Source organism: Mercenaria mercenaria, chromosome 11 (assembly GCF_021730395.1).
Source record: "Mercenaria mercenaria strain notata chromosome 11, MADL_Memer_1, whole genome shotgun sequence".
NCBI classification, from domain to species: domain Eukaryota; kingdom Metazoa; phylum Mollusca; class Bivalvia; order Venerida; family Veneridae; genus Mercenaria; species Mercenaria mercenaria.
The window spans coordinates 62,239,323-62,258,309 of record NC_069371.1 but is presented as its reverse complement, the minus strand read 5'-3'; the positions used below and the strand labels follow the sequence as shown (position 1 = coordinate 62,258,309).

Genomic DNA, 18,987 nt, shown 5'->3' with positions numbered 1-18,987 from the left:
CTTTTAAAAGACATTTATTTCGTATTATTTTTATCTTTTTTAAGAGTGTGTCTTTAATTCAATTTTAACTCACATTTATCTTATTCTTGTTTAGTTATATTCTAAGAATAGCCGAATAGTTAAAAACAATGTTCATGAAACACCTAAATTACTTCTAATTTTAAACTTTGTCCTAAGTAGGTTTCGTGAAACGGGCCTCTAACGCTAACGCGATGTGGCAGAAAATCGATTTCATTTAGGGAGATAACAGCTATAAAAAAAGGTCGACAATCGATACTGATATTGCGATACCGGTGTTCGTTGCCCTCTCCGTACCCTTCTCCCCACCGGGAATTGTCGCCTTAATTGACTTACTCATGTTAAGGTAAAGCCAACACGAGGCAAATGTTAATAAAAAACAATGCTCAGAATTCATTATCTTAGATATTTGGTAAATAACACTGTGCTGAAGTAAAATTGAGTAAATTAACTTAAACGCTTTTATAAAAAAAAAAAAAAAAAAAAAAAAAAAAAAAAAAAAAAAAAAATCACGTATGTTCTTTTACATTTAATTAAAAAAGTACATGCAATAATTTCATAAACTAGACAGAGGCATAAAACTATCTATGTATTAATTCCTTTAATAAATTTAGTATCAGTTTCTAAGATAAAAATAGAAACAGCTTTTTAAATTGTATATTATAATAAAGTGAAAGGAAGGAAAAAAGTATCTGACTTTAATAAAAGCTAATACCATTAAGAAAACATGGTCATTTGCACGCAAAGTAATATATACGTAGTGGTGTGATAATTGATAAAAACCCCTATAAGGTATATATAATCGAGCTGAGAAGCACTAACTAGTCTAAAGAAACAACGAATGCACAAAACATGAAATTCACATTAATTGTGATTACCGTTATACTTGTATCAAATGTATCGGCTTGGATGACTTCAGCCGATGTTGATTCTGGAAGTACAGACGACTCATCTATATCGAAGGCATCTGGAAGTAAAGACGGCTCCTCCAAATTGAAGGCAGCTGACAGTAGAGACGACGGGAAACGAACATCATCTGTGAATACAGTTGATAATGCATCAAAATCATCTGCAAACAGAGAAACTAAAACACAAGGAAGCAAAGACGACAAAACATACATGTCAAAAGGTAAAGACGCCTCTTCACCGAAGACACCTGGAAGCAAAGAAGAGAAAACACAAATGTCCGATGGTAAGGACGCCTCTTCAGCGATGACACCTGGAAGCAAAGAAGAGAAAACACAAATGTCCGATGGTAAAGACGCCTCTTCAGCGAAGACACCTGGAAGCAAAGAAGAGAAAACACACATTTCCGATGGTAAAGACGCCTCTTCAGCGAAGACACCTGGAAGCAAAGAAGAGAAAACACACATGTCCGATGGTAAAGACGCCTCTTCAGCGAACACACCTGGAAGCAAAGAAGAGAAAACACACAAGCCCGATGGTAAAGACGCCTCTTCAGCGAAGACACATGGAAGCAAAGAAGAGAAAACACACATGTCCGATGGTAAAGACACCTCGTCAGCGAAGATACATGGAAGCAAAGAAGAGAAAACACACATGTCCGATGGTAAAGACGCCTCTTCAGCGAAGACACCTGGAAGCAAAGAAGAGAAAACACACATGTCCGGAGGTAAAGACACCTCTTCAGCGAAGACACCTGGAAGCAAAGAAGAGAAAACACACATTTCCGGAGGTAAAGACACCTCTTCAGCGAAGACACCTGGAAGCAAAGAAGAGAAAACACACATGTTCGGAGGTAAAGACACCTCTTCAGCGAAGACACCTGGAAGCAAGGAAGAGAAAACACACATGTCCGAAGGTAAAGACACCTCTTCAGCGAAGACACATGGAAGCAAAGAAGAGAAAACACACATGTCCGGGGATAAAGACACCTCTTCACCGAAAACACCAGGAAGCAAAGAAGAGAAAACACACATGTCCGAAAGTAAAGACTTATCTTCACCGAAGACACCTGGAAGCAAAGAAGAGAAAACACACATGTCCGAAGGTAAAGACACCTCTTCAGCGAAGACACCTGGAAGCAAAGAAGAGAAAACACACATGTCCGGTGGTAAAGACACCTCTTCAGCGAAGACACATGGAAGCAAAGAAGAGAAAACACACATGTCCGGAGGTAAAGACACCTCTTCAGCGAAGACACCTGGAAGCAAAGAAGAGAAAACACACATGTCCGAAGGTAAAGACACCTCTTCAGCGAAGACACCTGGAAGCAAAGAAGAGAAAACACACATGTCCGGAGGTAAAGACACCTCTTCAGCGAAGACACCTGGAAGCAAAGAAGAGAAAACACACATGTCCGGAGGTAAAGACACCTCTTCAGCGAAGACACATGGAAGCAAAGAAGAGAAAACACACATGTCCGAAGGTAAAGACACCTCTTCAGCGAAGACACCTGGAAGCAAAGAAGAAAAAACACACATGTCCGAAGGTAAAGACACCTCTTCAGCGAAGACACCTGGAAGCAAGGAAGAGAAAACACACATGTCCGATGGTAAAGACGCCTCTTCAGCGAAGACACATGGAAGCAAAGAAGAGAAAACACACATGTCCGATGGTAAAGACGCCTCTTCAGCGAAGACACCTGGAAGCAAAGAAGAGAAAACACACATGTCCGATGGTAAAGACGCCTCTTCAGCGAAGACACCTGGAAGCAAAGAAGAGAAAACACACATGTCCGATGGTAAAGACGCCTCTTCAGCGAACACACCCGGAAGCAAAGAAAAGAAAACACACATGTCCAAAAGTGAAGACACCTCTTCAGCGAAGACACCTGGAAGCAAAGAAGAGAAAACACACATGTCCGGAGGTAAAGACACCTCTTCAGCGAAGACACATGGAAGCAAAGAAGAGAAAACACACATGTCCGGAGGTAAAGACACCTCTTCAGCAAAGACACCTGGAAGCAAAGAAGAAAAAACACACATGTCCGAAGGTAAAGACGCCTCTTCAGCGAAGACACCTGGAAGCAAGGAAGAGAAAACACACATGTCCGATGGTAAAGACGCCTCTTCAGCGAAGACACATGGAAGCAAAGAAGAGAAAACACACATGTCCGATGGTAAAGACGCCTCTTCAGCGAAGACACCTGGAAGCAAAGAAGAGAAAACACACATGTCCGATGGTAAAGACGCCTCTTCAGCGAAGACACCTGGAAGCAAAGAAGAGAAAACACACATGTCCGATGGTAAAGACGCCTCTTCAGCGAACACACCCGGAAGCAAAGAAAAGAAAACACACATGTCCAAAAGTGAAGACACCTCTTCAGCGAAGACACCTGGAAGCAAAGAAGAGAAAACACACATGTCCGAAGGTAAAGACACCTCTTCAGCGAAGACACCTGGAAGCAAAGAAGAGAAAACACACATGTCCGAAGGTAAAGACACCTCTTCACCGAAGACACCTGGAAGTAAAGAAGAGAAAACACACAAGGCGTCCACAAGTAAAGATCACACTTCGTTAAAGACATCTGGAAATGAAGGCGACAAGACACAAAAATCAACTTTGAAATGTGAGAAAGACGGGTTCATATATCCGTCAGGTGAGCAATATACTATCTGATAATACCATGGCTAGTTTTTAATTTTGAAATTAAATTGCTTTTTCATGATTAATCAATTAAGAATATTCCATAATTTGGCATACTTATTATTTCAGGACCGTTCACAGATCCATACGACCCTTGTAACATCTGCGATTGTTTCACTAACGGAAAATACATGTGTAAAAAGAAAAGATGCGAATCTTTAAGTTGTGGTACTGGCCTTCGAGTACCTTATGACGGATGTTGCAAGCAGTGTGCACCAAAATGCAAAACAGAACAGTGTGAAAAGTTAACATGTTCGGTCAAAAACCAATTCTACAGGAATGATAGCTGTTGCCTTGAATGTGGCTGCAAATATAATGGAAAACTTGTCCCAGAAGGTAGGTGATATCATTTAACCCTGTAAGCTTGTTATTACTGCAAATTATCAAATGTTTAGGAATTTTGGCTAGTTTTTCGTCTTTGTCTACAATCACCCGGAGCGAATTCGACCATCTTTAAATTCAGAAAGTAAGAAATTCTGGCTAGTTTTCCGTATTTTTCTAAAATTATTCCATGCGAATTCATCAGTCTTTAAATCTAGAACGTCGTGGATTCTGACTAGTTTACCGTCTTTATCCACAATTATTCACTGCAATTTCATCCATCTTTAAATCAATCTAGAACGTCAAGAACTCAGACTAGTTTTCTTTCCTTGTCTACTGTACTGTTATTCCCTGCAAATTAGAACGTCAGGGATTCTGGCTAGTTTTCCGTCCTTGTCTACAATTATTCTTAACGAATTCGCCAATCTTTAAATCTAGAACGTCGGGGATTCTGGTTAGTTTTCCGTCCTTGTCTACAATTATTCCCTGCAAATTCATCCATCGTCAAGGATTTTGGCTAGTGTTCCGTCCTTGTCTACAAATTTCTCAGCGAATTCGACCATCTTTAAATCTAGAACGCCAGCATATTGTCTAGAATGTGTTGATGGGAGGCTCTTGTAAATTGTTAACGACAGAATCAAAGGTTATTTTCAGAAAAATGTATCATTTTTATATAATCAGCTTATTCGAAATTTTATAAGCAGAGTGTTGTTTTATGAACTATTGCTATATATTACTCGCAGAAGAAATAGGGTTACACTATCTTGTTATAATTACCAACATATAATTATGTCTAGCACCACACAGTGGTGTGGGAGACATATTGCTTTACTTCAATCTGTGTGTGTGTGTGTGTGTCTGTGTGTCAGTCTGTCACAAAGCTTGTCCGCACTCTAAGTCGAAAATTTCTCTTCCGATCTTCACCAAAATTGAACAAAATGTGTTTGACCATAAGATCTCGGCCAAGTTCGATAACTAGCCAAATCCGCCCAGGCACTTTTGAATTATGGCCCTTGAATTACTGATTGGATCCACTCATCTAAACCATCTATGGGTCCGCTCGTGTAGCCATCTAAAGAAAGTAGACATTTTTCATAGGAACCATTCGTCTGAACAATCCAGACAAGCAAGGCAGTTGTGGTAGACATGCGCTTCTGGTTGTCGTCTAAATTACTTAAACATTTGCATTGATTTATAATTGTACCGCTTTAGGACATTATGTATAAAAAGAGTATGTAAATTTATATAGCAATTTTAAAAAGAATTTTATCTCATATTATAGGCACTGTGGGAAACCCTTGTGAAAAGTGCAAATGTAAAAATGGCGCTATCAAATGCAAAACTAAGTGCCCTCGGGAGAAACTTCAATGTCTAGATGCAGAGTTTGATGAAAATTGTAAACTAAGGTGTCCACAAGGTAAGGAAAATGAGACTAAATTTTAGGTTTTATTGAACTTGGTAGCTTGTACGTACGCTTTGGAATCATTTTTCTCAATACAAGCGGAATATATATACATGTACACACATGTACACACGCACGCTCGTTTGCTTGCTCGCACGCACGCACGCGCGCGCGTACTGTAATTTGTTGCTTAATGTTATTGGTCAGCCAGTCAGCTTAGTTATGTTTTGCATTCATAAATGAGCCACGCCATGGGAAAACCAAAATAATGGGTTTGCGACCAGCATGGATCCAGACCAGCCTGCGCATCCGAGCAGTCTGGTCAGGATCCATGCTGTTCTCTATTAGTTTCTCTAATTCCATTAGGCTTTGAAAGCGAACAGCATGGATCCTGACCAGACTGCGCGGATGCGCAGGCTGGTCTGGATCCATGCTGGTCGCAAAGCCACTATGTTGGTTTTCTCATGGCATGGCTCAAATGTAGAAAACCTTTTTGCTCAACCATTTCTGCTCTTTTGTTGTGATTTTGTTCAGTTTTGTAATAATTGATGTGAAATATATATAAAGATAGACTGAAACTGTTGTATAATTGGACAATGATGTTATAAATCAAAATTATGACACGAACGAGCGATTAGGAACATTACGTTACATATGTAACAAAAAGTATAGAATTGCAGTGCCTGTTCGTCCTTCTTACAATTATTAGAAGAAGGTTCATCAGTTTTATGCATCATTATATATTGTTATGACCAGCAGACTTTAGATGTCAAGTAAATGTTGTAATCTAACATTGTTAAAACATGTTGTATTTTCAAGTATTATAGAATTGTTAAATTTATAATGGAAAACACTTAGCGGCATATTGTTCAGTCTTTTTGTTTAGCTCTGTTGTTAAGCATCGTTAATATTTCTAAAGGCAAACGACAAAAAGCAGTGAATTCCAGTGACATATCGCGTATATACATTTCTTTTTTTTTCTTTCAGAGAAGACTTGCAAGAAAGGCAACGTCATAATAAAGTATGGTGAATTCAAAAAAGTTGGGAAGCAACTATGCACGTGTGTAGGGCAATGGTGTCCGTATGCCTTCTGTGCATCGACTAAAATACCCAAGGACATAAAAAAGCTACAGAAGACAAAATGTGTGGCAAAGCCGATCTTTAAATAAATTTCATTCACTCAGTCTAGTGCGTTTGTTACCAGTGACCATACAGAAAAGATCTGGTGCTAAAGTTAAAGTAATTTAATGTTATGAATATTTTGAATATATTATCAATGATGTACATCTGAACTGATTAACGCAAGAAAATTGTCTCATCATCAATCAGACTTTCTGTTAGTTACGTCTCCAAATTGTATTGTTTTAGCTATGCACTTGTTTCTATGGTGATGGATCCTCAAAGACACGGAACAGGCAGGGGATATCAGAATTTATCTTCTGTCCTGTGACGTTATAATTCTGTCACATTCCCACGACTATTGTAACTTATCTAGTATTCATTTATCTCGTTCAAACGACTTATCTTCTTTACTTGTTTATATATCGTACCTAGACAAAAAAACCATACCGTATATTTTGGGGGCCAGTTCGTTTTAAAATTGCGGCGTAGACCGTTTCGCCGCAAACTACCAGCTAGGCATTTGTTTGGCTTCCTGACACTGCCAGGATCCCTCTGGCATACGCAGCTGTGCCCTGGTACAGTGAGATAGGCAAAGCGGCAAATTATGTTTTCGCGATTTGAATTCGGATGAACATTTAGAAATTTTTGGTCAATACCCGTTAAGGTAGGCATACCACAAGAAAAATTTCCCTGACATAATTGGAACAGTTCACAACAGAAAATCAAAACAAATTAGAATTGTACACAAAAGGAAACTGTCTCAACTTTATTTAATGATTTTTCATGGAATTTAGCAAGTTGAGATAATGTTTAAAATGCACATGATATACATACATATTGTCACAGGGTGAGAAAAATGTGCAGCCAGACCGGGACTCGAACCCGGGGCCTCGGAATACCGTTACGATGCTCTACCGACTGAGCTACCCGGCCGCCTACACACTTTCTCCCCGTTTTAATATTCAAGTTCTATACCGTGACACATTTCCCCACCTTTTGAAATTCGTCCTCGAATTTCAGTGGGTACTTTATATATAAGCAATTACAGGCGTCGGAGACTAACCAGTGTAATGCAACAGGGTGAGAAAAATGTGCAGCCAGACCGGGACTCGAACCCGGGGCCTCGGAATACCGTTCCGATGCTCTACCGACTGAGCTACCCGGCCGCCTACACACTTTCTCCCCGTCTTAATATTCAAGTTCTATACCGTGACAATATGTATATGGAAAATTACATAATTTCATTTGCCCCTTCGAAAACTACATGGAACAAAAAAATACATTATATAAATAAAGGAAATAAAATTTGTATCCAGCGAAAGAACAATTATCCCCACCGATGGCTGCAAAAAGGAAACATTGCTAACGGTACACAGTACAAATATACCCTACTGATAACTATTAAATAGTAACCACTAAATTAACATTCTGTTAATAGAGAACCAATCATACGGCATCATGAAAGACAATGCAAATGAAAATTTGGTTCTAATTTGTACAAATATTATACGAGATGTCATCATATCTATTAAGGTGCATGCCACAATAAACAAGTTTACATTGTATTACGTAGAACAAAATCGATTGTATTTTTCTTAAACGGAATACGAGTCGCCCGGGAAAAATTCCCTCCCCAGTTTTAACTCGTGCCTGAGAAAACATGTTTCCGTAGACAATGTATAACACATGGAAATGCTCAGACTATTTCTTGAAATACTGAAAAGCGGAACGAATTCAGGCATGCTAGAATATATGCCAGTATTCTCCAAGCTAGCAAAATATATGGGACCCGTATAGGCCCCTTATTGTTTTCTATATGAGGCCCACATGGTATTTGCAAACGGGATTGGCATGGGTCCCACATCGAAGAGACATTGTATATATGGGTCCCATATGGGTCCGATGTGGGCAAATACTTAAAATATGGGTCTCATATAGGACCTGTATGGTACATTTGCCTAGATATGGCCCACATGAGCCCCGTTTATACATGCGTGCTGGGCTATGACCATCATTTTAAAAAAAAAAAAAAAAAAAAAAAAAACAAACTATTTCATATGATTGCTATGCCTAACTTTGCAAAAAGCTGGAGCAGAAAATCACCAAAATACAAAGATGCATTTCATATATATACACTTTATACGAGTAACAAAGTGTTTGTGTTTTTAATTTGAAATAACACTGCAAATCATGAACAAATGCAAAGTATACATGTAAGATGCTGGGGACAGTGACATACAGGTAATACCGGTACACTTTACTCCAGTCACTGATCACAGCAATTATATATAATTAAGGTCCTGGAGGCAAGTCTTCACTGTGAAATGAATGCACGTGCAGTCAAATGAAAACTTCATTCACCGTAAAGTAAGGAGCTGGGAGGGTGGGGGCGCAAAACTTACGGCTCAGTCGTTTGTGGTTGAGCAAAAACTTTTTTTTCAACAAACCATACATTGATCAAAGTAACTGAAAACTTATATCAAGTTGAGTCGGCGCACTGCAGAAACTTACAACTAAGTCTTGGCAATGCCGTCACCTAATGACACAAATTGTGGTCAATATACAACGCCACTTGACGACACAGAATAATGACTTAAAAAGCACACCCAACTACGTTGGAACGCAAGTTTTTAATCAATTACAATGAACTCATATTTAGACAGTATTCTACTAAAAATGGCATTCTTAGTTTTGTTAAAGAAGATTATGACCAGGTGGAAAGTTATTTCATCACTGACGTAACACTCAATCCTCGACCGAATTATTTTGTCGCTTCTAGCTAAATCCGGCCGAGAGATTGCAAACATCTACGAAACATATACGTGTAGAACTATAATTGAAACTACTACGCCGGAATACTTTGTTTTAAAGTTTCCCAGAATAAAAGTATAGCCCAGGTCAGATGCTTGTCCAGATTTATATTTTTTCGGTGGCTCTCCATTCAGTACTGATCACTGTTACTTTTTACTGATCCGCATCACTACTGATGAATATATATTATTAGACAGGTCATATAAGACATGTCGGCGCCTAAATATATAATCCGTGTACATCTCAGTTGTAAAGCGTTCCTATTTAAATAACACTTAAATGAACATATACATTGTTTTAAAAGGATGAATACTGTAATCTCCAAGTACAGCATAGATCCTGACCAGACTGCGCGGATGCATAAATTGGTCTGGATCCATGCTGGTCGCAAATGCACTATGTTGGTTTTCTCATGGCGTGGCTCACATATATATATATATATATATAATTTTAAAACTTTACCCGCAAAGGAGGATGAATCACACTTTATATTTGTGACGCTGACATCAGACTGCATTTAAACACTACATGAAACAAAAATCTAATTTGTATTTTTTTTTTTTTTTGAATTCTGTTTCAATGTATTTGTTAATGCTTAGACTCATTTCAACAACAACAACAACAAAAACAAAATTTCATGGATAGTGCTCATTCATGCCAAAAGTCAACTTTAATTGATAGAATCTAATCAATGACCATCTTTCACTAGAATATTTTTATCTTTAGATATTTACTTCAAAAGTATAAATTCCTCATGAAACGTAAAAAAACTATTTAACTTTACAAAATATATGATTTTATATATATTATATATTTATATACACTATATGTAGTAATTATTCATGTTCCTTTAAATGCACACGAGGATAGCTTATTTCAACGTACACTCTTGAACGGCGGCCACATACCTATGAGCCGTGCCATGAGAAAACCATGCGCGGATACGCAGGCTGGTCTGGATCCATGCTGGTCGCAAAGCCACTATGTTGGTTTTCTCATGGCGCGGCTCATATATAGGACAATATGACGTATAAACTTTAATAAGCAGTAAAACCATACTACATAGTTTACCTCATTTTTTAACTTGAACAACAACAAAAGTAAAAATAAATGAAATAATAAAAAAACAACGTAATTCAAGAAAGAACTAGAAAGGAAAGTTTAACATGTTTTATGTGTATGATTAAGACAATTTCATTGTGGGAAGTACACGACTGCATATTTTAATTTGAATTAAAAATCCGTGTATTTTTTTTTTAACCTGTTTCACTTTAATTCAACTTCCTGCATTATGTAATTATAAATGCATATCAAATTTAACAAAAATTGTAAATATCGTCACCTTAATGCAAGAAGTGGATAACTGCACTGACTTAAAGATTTTACGCTTAAGTGACGGTATGTTTTATAGGGTTATGTTACATTAATAAAAGTAATACTTAAATATATATTTCAAATACACATGCAGACATTCATGTCGGTAAATGAGACGTAAACAACCACAAAAAGAATATTCGTTAGAAGATTTCGTTGGAAAACATAAAAAGAGAATTACGCTTTAGGAAAAGAGAACCTACAAGAAAGGTAATTATAACAATTTTTAGTAATTATTAATGAAATATTAAAATCAAATCTGTGATAAACTTTGTATTGCTTTAAGTTAGATTTAGTTTAGCTAGAAAGCTTGTATTAAATGAGCCGTGCCATGAGAAAACCAGCATAGTGGGTTTGCGACCAGCATGGATCCAGACCAGCCTGCGCATCTGCGCAGTCTGGTCAGGACCCATGCTGTTCGCTTTCAAAGCCTATAGCGATTAGAGAAACCATTAGCGAACAGCATGGATTCTGACCGGACTGCGCGGAGGCGCAGGCTGGTCTGGATCCATGCTGGTCGCAAAGCCACTATGTTGGTTTTCCCATGGCGCGGCTCAAATGGTAGGACAAAACCGGAAACAACTATGACCAAGCTGCTGCATAAAGACGCCTGTTCCGACGATTGTGTGATATATATGTCGATGTATTTGCTACATGTTTGAATGTTAAGGATGAAACATCATTTCTTCGGTTGTTGTTGTTGTATTTTCAGTCGTATTTTTGTGGATTTTTCTGACTAAATGTATAGAATCGAAATGGACACCTTTGTGTGTGTGTGGGGGGGGGGGGGGGGGGGGGGGGGGGGGGGGGGGGGGGGGGGGGGATGCGAATTTTCTGATATCTCAAACTATTTTTGGATATCACAAAATCACAAATTCCTTTATGATATCAGTAATTAATATTAGATATCATTAAATGCCTTTAACATTTCGCTTGCTGACGGCAAGTGATTCTGCCTTTGCGACAATTGCAGCCAAAGATTAGCCTGCACATTCATGCAGTCTGATCAAGATCGGCACTGTTCGCTATTAAGTGGGTATTGTTGTAGTAAACACCCCCTTTTAACTATCAGTTGTACTGTCCAAATTGAAAAAAAAGACAAGTTCATTAAAGAAATTTAGCAGGGTAAATGTTAAAGCTGTCACAAAATGATCCATAGGTATCTATAATTCGATTATTAGATATCTTCAAACCAATTTTGTTTTATGACTTCCTTCATATATCCAATTTAATGATGTCTTTAATTCTGATTTATGGTATCCAAAAATGACATCACTGAAGCCGCAAGAAAACACATATCGAATCCCTAACAGCAATTAGTTTCGAACGTTCAAGTGATGACATATTCTATTACGTCTCAAGTACCTTAAGATTTGAAAAAATATTTCAGTTTCGGTAGGATGTTTGCATTGGCTGTCTTGAAGATAATAGCTGTTTTGTCCAGTGGTTTCTACTTTCATGGATTTATTTATATGAGCGAGATAGAACATCCAGCCAGACGGAACCTACCAATTACTGCTTTTTTGATGCAATGGCGCCAAAGTTTTGATATCGCAAAGATGTTTTTCGTAAGTTGCCTTTCATCACGAACATATTTGGAAGGTATTCAAATTGTTCTATGACTTGTTTTCTACCTGTATTGTTCCCAGGAATGAAAGAAGAAAATTTTCAACCTAACAGATTAGACAGTTTGTACAACAAACTTCCCCGCGAACCTCAAAACACACAATTTGCAATGTCATTTTTTTAAGCTAAACCATTAAAAACATTATTGTCAACAATCTGTCCTGTCCTAGAATTTTTGCAGAACTTGATAATCTTTTTTGTAATATGTTTCTGCTTAAGTCAATTTTACGAGACGTGGGAGGTGTTGCACTCTGCCCATAAACAGACACAGTCAAAAAGGCGACGCTTTTTTATTGTTTGGTCTATACTTACAAAGAATATCCTTCCTTTAGATTTACTTAATTAACTTACCATACACATGTTCGACATTTCCTCTAAGTTAGACTACCAAGGGCATGACTTTTTGTCTGAAATGAATTACATACAGTTATAAAGGTCTCAGAGAGTGAAGGTAGGATCTTTTTAAAGTGTTTCATATCTACATTTTACGAACGTCAGTTTTATGGCAAAATGTATTTTCACATGGTAAAAGAAACGGACATATCTTTTTCAGAAATTTTCAAACTTTTGCATGGAAATGTTGCTTTTATTCGTAAGATATACCAATCCATCAATAAATAAATAAAGGTTGAAAATAAGTGATGTCAAAAGTGGACGAAATTAACAATGGATTATACCCTACTAAAATCGTTTTAAAGATAAATCGAAAAGTAATCAAGGTAATTTGAAAATAAATAAAATGATTTCTGTTTTCATGTAACTTTCCTTTTGTTTTATTTCAGGTTCTGATAGAAGTCGTAGTTATAATTACTACGCTTTCATTTTATTTTAGGACCCGATACAAGTCGTGTGTATAATCTGTACACTTTTGTTTTATTTCAGGTTCCGATAGAAGTCGTGGTTATAATTACTACTCTTTCATTTTATTTGAGGACCCGATACAAGTCGTGTGTATAATCTCTACACTAATCTTTTTGTTTTATTTCAGGTTGCGATAGAAGTCGTGGTTATAATTACTACTCTTTTGTGATATATTTCAAGACGCGATACAAGCTGTGTGTATAATCTCTACACTTTTGTTTTGTTTCAGGTTCCGATAGAAGTCGTGGTTATAATAACTACTCTTTTGTTATATTTCAGAAACCGATACAAGTCGTGTGTATAATCTCTACTTTTTTGTTTTATTTCAGATTCCGGTAGAAGTCGTGGTTATGATCTCTACACTATTATTATAATTCAGGATCCGATAGAAGTCGTTTGTATAATCTCTACTTTTTTGTTTTATTTCAGGTTCCGGTAGAAGTTGTGGTTATGATCTCTACTCTTTTGCTATACTTTATGGATCCCATTGAGCAAGCTAGTTTATGGCTGATATGTCCGACCTGTATATTAGCTGTTATGGTATGGTCAATTACGAACATTATCCCAGATTTACAACGCACAATTAGTGATGACGTGCTTGAAAACAAAGGTTTGTATTTAATTCATTAAATCATTGATAGTACATTGACAAGTCTTTTGAGTGTTCCCCGAACAGACTGGTAGATAAAAGAAGAGCACCGCCTACGGGAGCCGTCGCTCGTCTACATGTGCTGGTCAATATGTAACAAAAGAGTTATAGTTCAGTATTTCTAAGTACAAAAAGGGCCATAATTCTGAGAAATACAGGTTAGAGTTATGATTTCTGGTCTACTTAGTCAACTAATGATGCTTAACAAGTGTGCAAAGTTTCAAAGCTGTAGGTTTTTATAGTTTTTGAGAAAAGGTGGACCTAAACAAAACTTTTAACCGAGAAACTCAAATACAAAAAGGGCCTATTAGTTATAGTTAACTATTAGTTAGCTGAACACGTAATACAATATAATAAAGTCAGTATTCGGTAGAAAAGTCAAAGTCGATACTGAGTCGCCTAATGAAAATAAGTGTGCAAAGTTTCAAAACTGTACCTTTTATGGTATTTGAGAAAAGGTGGACCTAAACAAAAAAAAATACCAACGCCGACGCCGACGCCGACGATCAATTGACGACAATACCTCGTAGATTTCTTTTAAAAAATCAGACGAGTTAAATATCAAAATGGAATAGAAAGCCTAATTTAGATAGCATTTTACTATGTTGTGTAGTTAGTCTTGTACAGGGATCATAAGAGATATCAGCTCTAATAGAACTGTGATTGGCTGAAAACTATGTTGAATGAATATTATAACATCATAGGGGTTTCATCTAAGCTGTGAAGTTTTACTTTAAGTGAGGGTTAGTTAGTCCTACTTAAGATTACCCTGTACATATAATATTTACATATGACCACAAAATGAAGTTATATGATATTTGGGCAATTGTTTTGCAATAGTGAGTGTCTTTGACTGGCGTGAAAATAATATTTCTGGATTATTAAAGACGATTATTTTTACATTTACTTTTCTGAAGGTGATGGAGTTATCTAAGTTTTATGAATTAATTTGATTCATTTTATGAATGTATACATTTTGTAAACCGAGGCTGGCATTGTTTAATAAAATATTGCTAGTAGGAATAAATATACTTAGCATGGTGTTCTCTGTTTAGGCCAATGGAATGCAGTGCTGTACGAATATTTGGGATTATATGTATTGCTAATTTTAGGAGCACCAAATGCTATATGAATATTTGAAATATTTATAATTATTATGTTGATAATTTTGGAGCACCATATGCTGTTTCAATATTTGGAATAGTAATATGCTGATAATTTTTGTTTGAATATTTGGAACTATATAGTGCACCAAATGCTGTTTTAACATTTGGAAGTTTATTGTGTGCTAAAGTTTCAGAGCACCAAATGCTGTACGATGGTGATGATGCGATGATAAAACAACGGAGGTACGATGGTGAAAACGCGATGGCACGAGATGAAACCGCGATGATGCGATGGTACGATGGTGAAATGCCGATGTAATATCGCGTTTTCACCATCGTATCATCGTACCATCGCGTTTTCATAATCGTACCATGGCGTTTTCACCATCGTGCCATCGCGTTTTCGTCATTGTACCATCGCATTATTACCATCGTACCATCGCGTTTTCACCATCGTACCATCGCGTTTACACCATCGTGTCATCGTGTTTTCACCATCATACCATCCCGTTATCACCATAGTACCATCGCATTTCACTATCGTACCATCGCCTTCCGGTGGTCATGCGCAATAGTACAGTATATGTGTCAGTAAAATACAGGCTTGATACAATCGCTTTTTCAAATTCTACATCCTAACAAGAATAAGCTGAGTTTGAATAATACCACGTGACTATTGCACCCAGCTTTTTATTTACTTTCATATATACATAAAACACAAAGGACGTGACCTTAAAGATTTTACACAGTTTTAATGAACTGAGCACTGAACATTTTGTCAAACATTTTGCAAAACAGCAGAATCTAAATGATAAATTTCTTCTAACAAAATACATTGAGATACATTCATCTATTGTTGACAAATTACAAGTACACGGGACTACGCATTTCTAACCGGAAGGCGATGGTACAATGGTGAAAACCCGACGGTACGATGGTGAAAAACGCGATGGTACGAAGGTGAAAACACAGGTACGATGGTGATAACGTGATGACATGATGATGGAACGCGATGGTACGATGGCGAAAACGCGATGGCGAGATGGTGCGATGGTGAAAACGCGATGGTACGATGATGAAAACGCGATATTACATCGACATTTCACCATCGTACTATTGCACCATCGCGATTTCATCATCGTGCTATCGCTATTTCCCTATCGTACCATCGTTGCTTTATCATCGTGCCATCGCGCCATCGCGTTTTCGTCATCATACTATCGTGCATCGCAGTCTAGTATTAAATTAAAGTCACGACTGTCCAAACGGAATACCGTAGTTTATTGTGTTCTAAAGTTTCAGAGCACCAAATACTGTTTCAACATTTAGAAGTTTATTGTGTTTTAATGTTTCAGAGCAACAAATGTTGTTTGAATATTTAGAGTTGTTAATTTTCAGGGCCCCAGTGGATCATAACAACTGTTGATTCGATCATGAAACGACATTACCTTCGAACAGCCTTGTCTTTAGTGGTACACTTGACGGTATTGTTACTCTCTTGTTAGGAACAATAAACTTATTTTGTGGGGACATTATATGAGGTATTGATTCAAAACAAGTTTGTAATCATTCATATGTAAGTAGCCAAACAGTAATGGCCTCAGTGGGACATATGTAAGTGAAAAATGTGTTTGTATAGTTATCTTTAAGCTGTTGTGGAAGTTTTACTCGCACTTGTACAGATATGTTTTTATGCCCCCGAAGGGAGGCATATAGTTTTTGAACCGTCTGTCTGTCTGTCGGTCTGTCCGCATTTTTCGTGTCCGGTCCATATCTTTGTCATCGATGGATGGATTTTTAAATAACTTGGCATGAATGTGTACCACAGTAAGACGACGTGTCGCGCGCAAGACCCAGGTTCGTAGCTCAAAGGTCAAGGTCACACTTAGACATTAAGGGATAGTGCATTGGTGGGCGTGTCCGGTCCATATCTTTGTCATCGATGGATGGATTTTCAAATAACTTGGCATGAATGTGTACCACAGTAAGACGACGTGTCGCGCGCAAGACCCAGGTCTGTAACTCAAAAGTCAAAGTCACACTTAGACATTAAGGGATAGTGCATTGATGGGCGTGTCCGGTCCATATCTTTGTCATCGATGGATGGATTTTCAAATAACTTGGCATGAATGTGTACCACAGTAAGATGACGTGTCGCGCGCAAAACCCAGGTCCGTAGCTCAAAGGTCAAGGTCACACTTAGACGTTAAAGGTCATTTTTCATGATAGTGCATTGATGGACGTGTCCGGTCCATATCTTTGTTATTCATGCATGGATTTTAAAATAACTACGCATGCATGTGTGACACAGTAAGACGACGTGTCGCGCGCAAGACCCAGCTCCGTAGGTCAAAGGCCCTAAACTCTAACATCGGCCATAACTATTCATTTAAAGTGCCATAGGGGGCATGTGTCATCCTATGGAGACAGCTCTTGTTTTTTTTCAGTGAATTATGTGTGAAATGTTCATATTCGGAAACAAGACATACTATGATTAAAACAAGATATACAAAATATATTACAAGAAAACTTATATACAAACCTAAAAAAAAAATGTTTGTTTCCGGTATCCCGACCTACCCTAAATCTTTGGCCTGACCCTAAATGTTTTTATGGCCTTGGAAAGTTTTTTTTTATTTAACAAAAAGCTGCAAAACAGCACTTTTTATGCTTTAAACATGGTCAGTGATGATAGAAATCAACTTATATATACTGCAAAGGCATAACCCCCTTATTTGTAATCATTTTTGACAGAGAAAGAATTTCCAAAAAGTCTAATTTACCGGAAACAAACAGTTCACTTTTTTAAGCCTTATAATTATGTATGTAGTCGGAAAATACTAGCAAAGAAGAATGTTGATCTAGGTCATATAGCACTGCTCGAAAATATGATTTTGAAATGTAAAGCTTAACCCTATATCTCTGATTCACATTAAATAAATAATTAATATGAATTATTGATAGAGTGTGTTATCAATTATTATTCTTGTTCTATGATAAAATGTCTCACGGGGATGTTTTTTCCTTCCTCAAATAAGACGAAGTATGTTATTTTACGCATTTTCAATAGGTCGGTTAGTCGGCGTCAGTCGGTCGGTAGACGAATTGATTTCCGATCGACTTCTAGAAAATGCTTTGTAAAAGGATAATAACCTGTGATCTGTAGATGTCTCTTATTATTTTGTGGGTCTTTTGTTCAAAGATCAAGGTCACAGTGACCTAAATGCTGTAGTTTCCACTTAATAATTAAAGAGTAAGTAAATGATCTCTATTGTTTTAGGGTCAGTAAGTCAAGATCACAATGGCCTTGAGAAATAAATGGTTTCTGTTCAATGTCTAAAGAATAATAATAATAATAATAATAGTTGAGCCACGCTATGATAAAAACAACATAGTGGGTTTGCGACCAGCATGGATCCAGACCAGCCTGCGCATCCGCGCAGTCTATCAGGATCCATGCTGTTCGCTAACAGTTTCTCTAATTGCAATAGGCTTTGAAAGCGAACAGCATGGATCCTGACCAGACTGCGCGGGTGCATGCTGGTCGCAAACCCACGATGTTGGTTTTCTCCTGGCGCGGCTCAATTTAATTAGCTATGATCGAACTTCACATGATTATTGTCCGAGGTCAGTAGATGACCTTCTTTGTCTGAAGGGCCTTTCGTAGTGACCTCGAGAATAAAAATGGTTTCGCCCAATAACTTATGAACCCTTTGGCCTACTGCCTTCAAACTTCATAGAAAAATTGCCATTGGACAGTAGATTAAACATTCCTTTTTGGGCAAGTTGGCCAAAAGTCAATGTCACAATGACTTTGAGACTGAAAATAGTTGGAACTCAATAACTAAAGGATGCATTGGCTAAAAGTTCACAGCCTTCATAGGATGACTGCCTGTTATACCAAGATGACCCATTGTGTTGAGGGTCAAAGGTCAAGAACAGAGAAATTTCGGGACCTTAAGCCGGACAAGTCATCATTAAGGCCATACAGCTCTTATTCTGTAAACGATTCGATAAATCTGGAATCATGCTCCTGTAATGAGTTATTACTAACGTTTCTAAAACAATCATATATATTTGTTTGCGCA

At 37.5% G+C, this 18,987-nt stretch overlaps 2 protein-coding genes across 2 annotated transcripts; both read left to right on the top strand.

The window, feature by feature from the left end:
• Positions 1 to 855: 855 nt before the first annotated feature.
• LOC123532241 (hornerin-like) lies at positions 856 to 6,675 on the top strand. Its single transcript, XM_045313632.2, has 4 exons — positions 856 to 3,580; positions 3,697 to 3,963; positions 5,231 to 5,365; positions 6,338 to 6,675. The coding sequence occupies exons 1-4, from the start codon at positions 871 to 873 to the stop codon at positions 6,517 to 6,519; spliced, it is 3,294 nt and encodes a 1,097-aa protein (XP_045169567.2). The 5' UTR covers positions 856 to 870; the 3' UTR covers positions 6,520 to 6,675.
• A 3,967-nt stretch (positions 6,676 to 10,642) lies between these two features.
• On the top strand, positions 10,643 to 17,862 carry LOC123532344 (uncharacterized). The gene is made up of 4 exons (XM_053517555.1): positions 10,643 to 10,867; positions 12,048 to 12,225; positions 13,574 to 13,754; positions 16,298 to 17,862. The coding sequence occupies exons 2-4, from the start codon at positions 12,058 to 12,060 to the stop codon at positions 16,402 to 16,404; spliced, it is 456 nt and encodes a 151-aa protein (XP_053373530.1). The 5' UTR covers positions 10,643 to 10,867; positions 12,048 to 12,057; the 3' UTR covers positions 16,405 to 17,862.
• Positions 17,863 to 18,987: the final 1,125 nt, after the last annotated feature.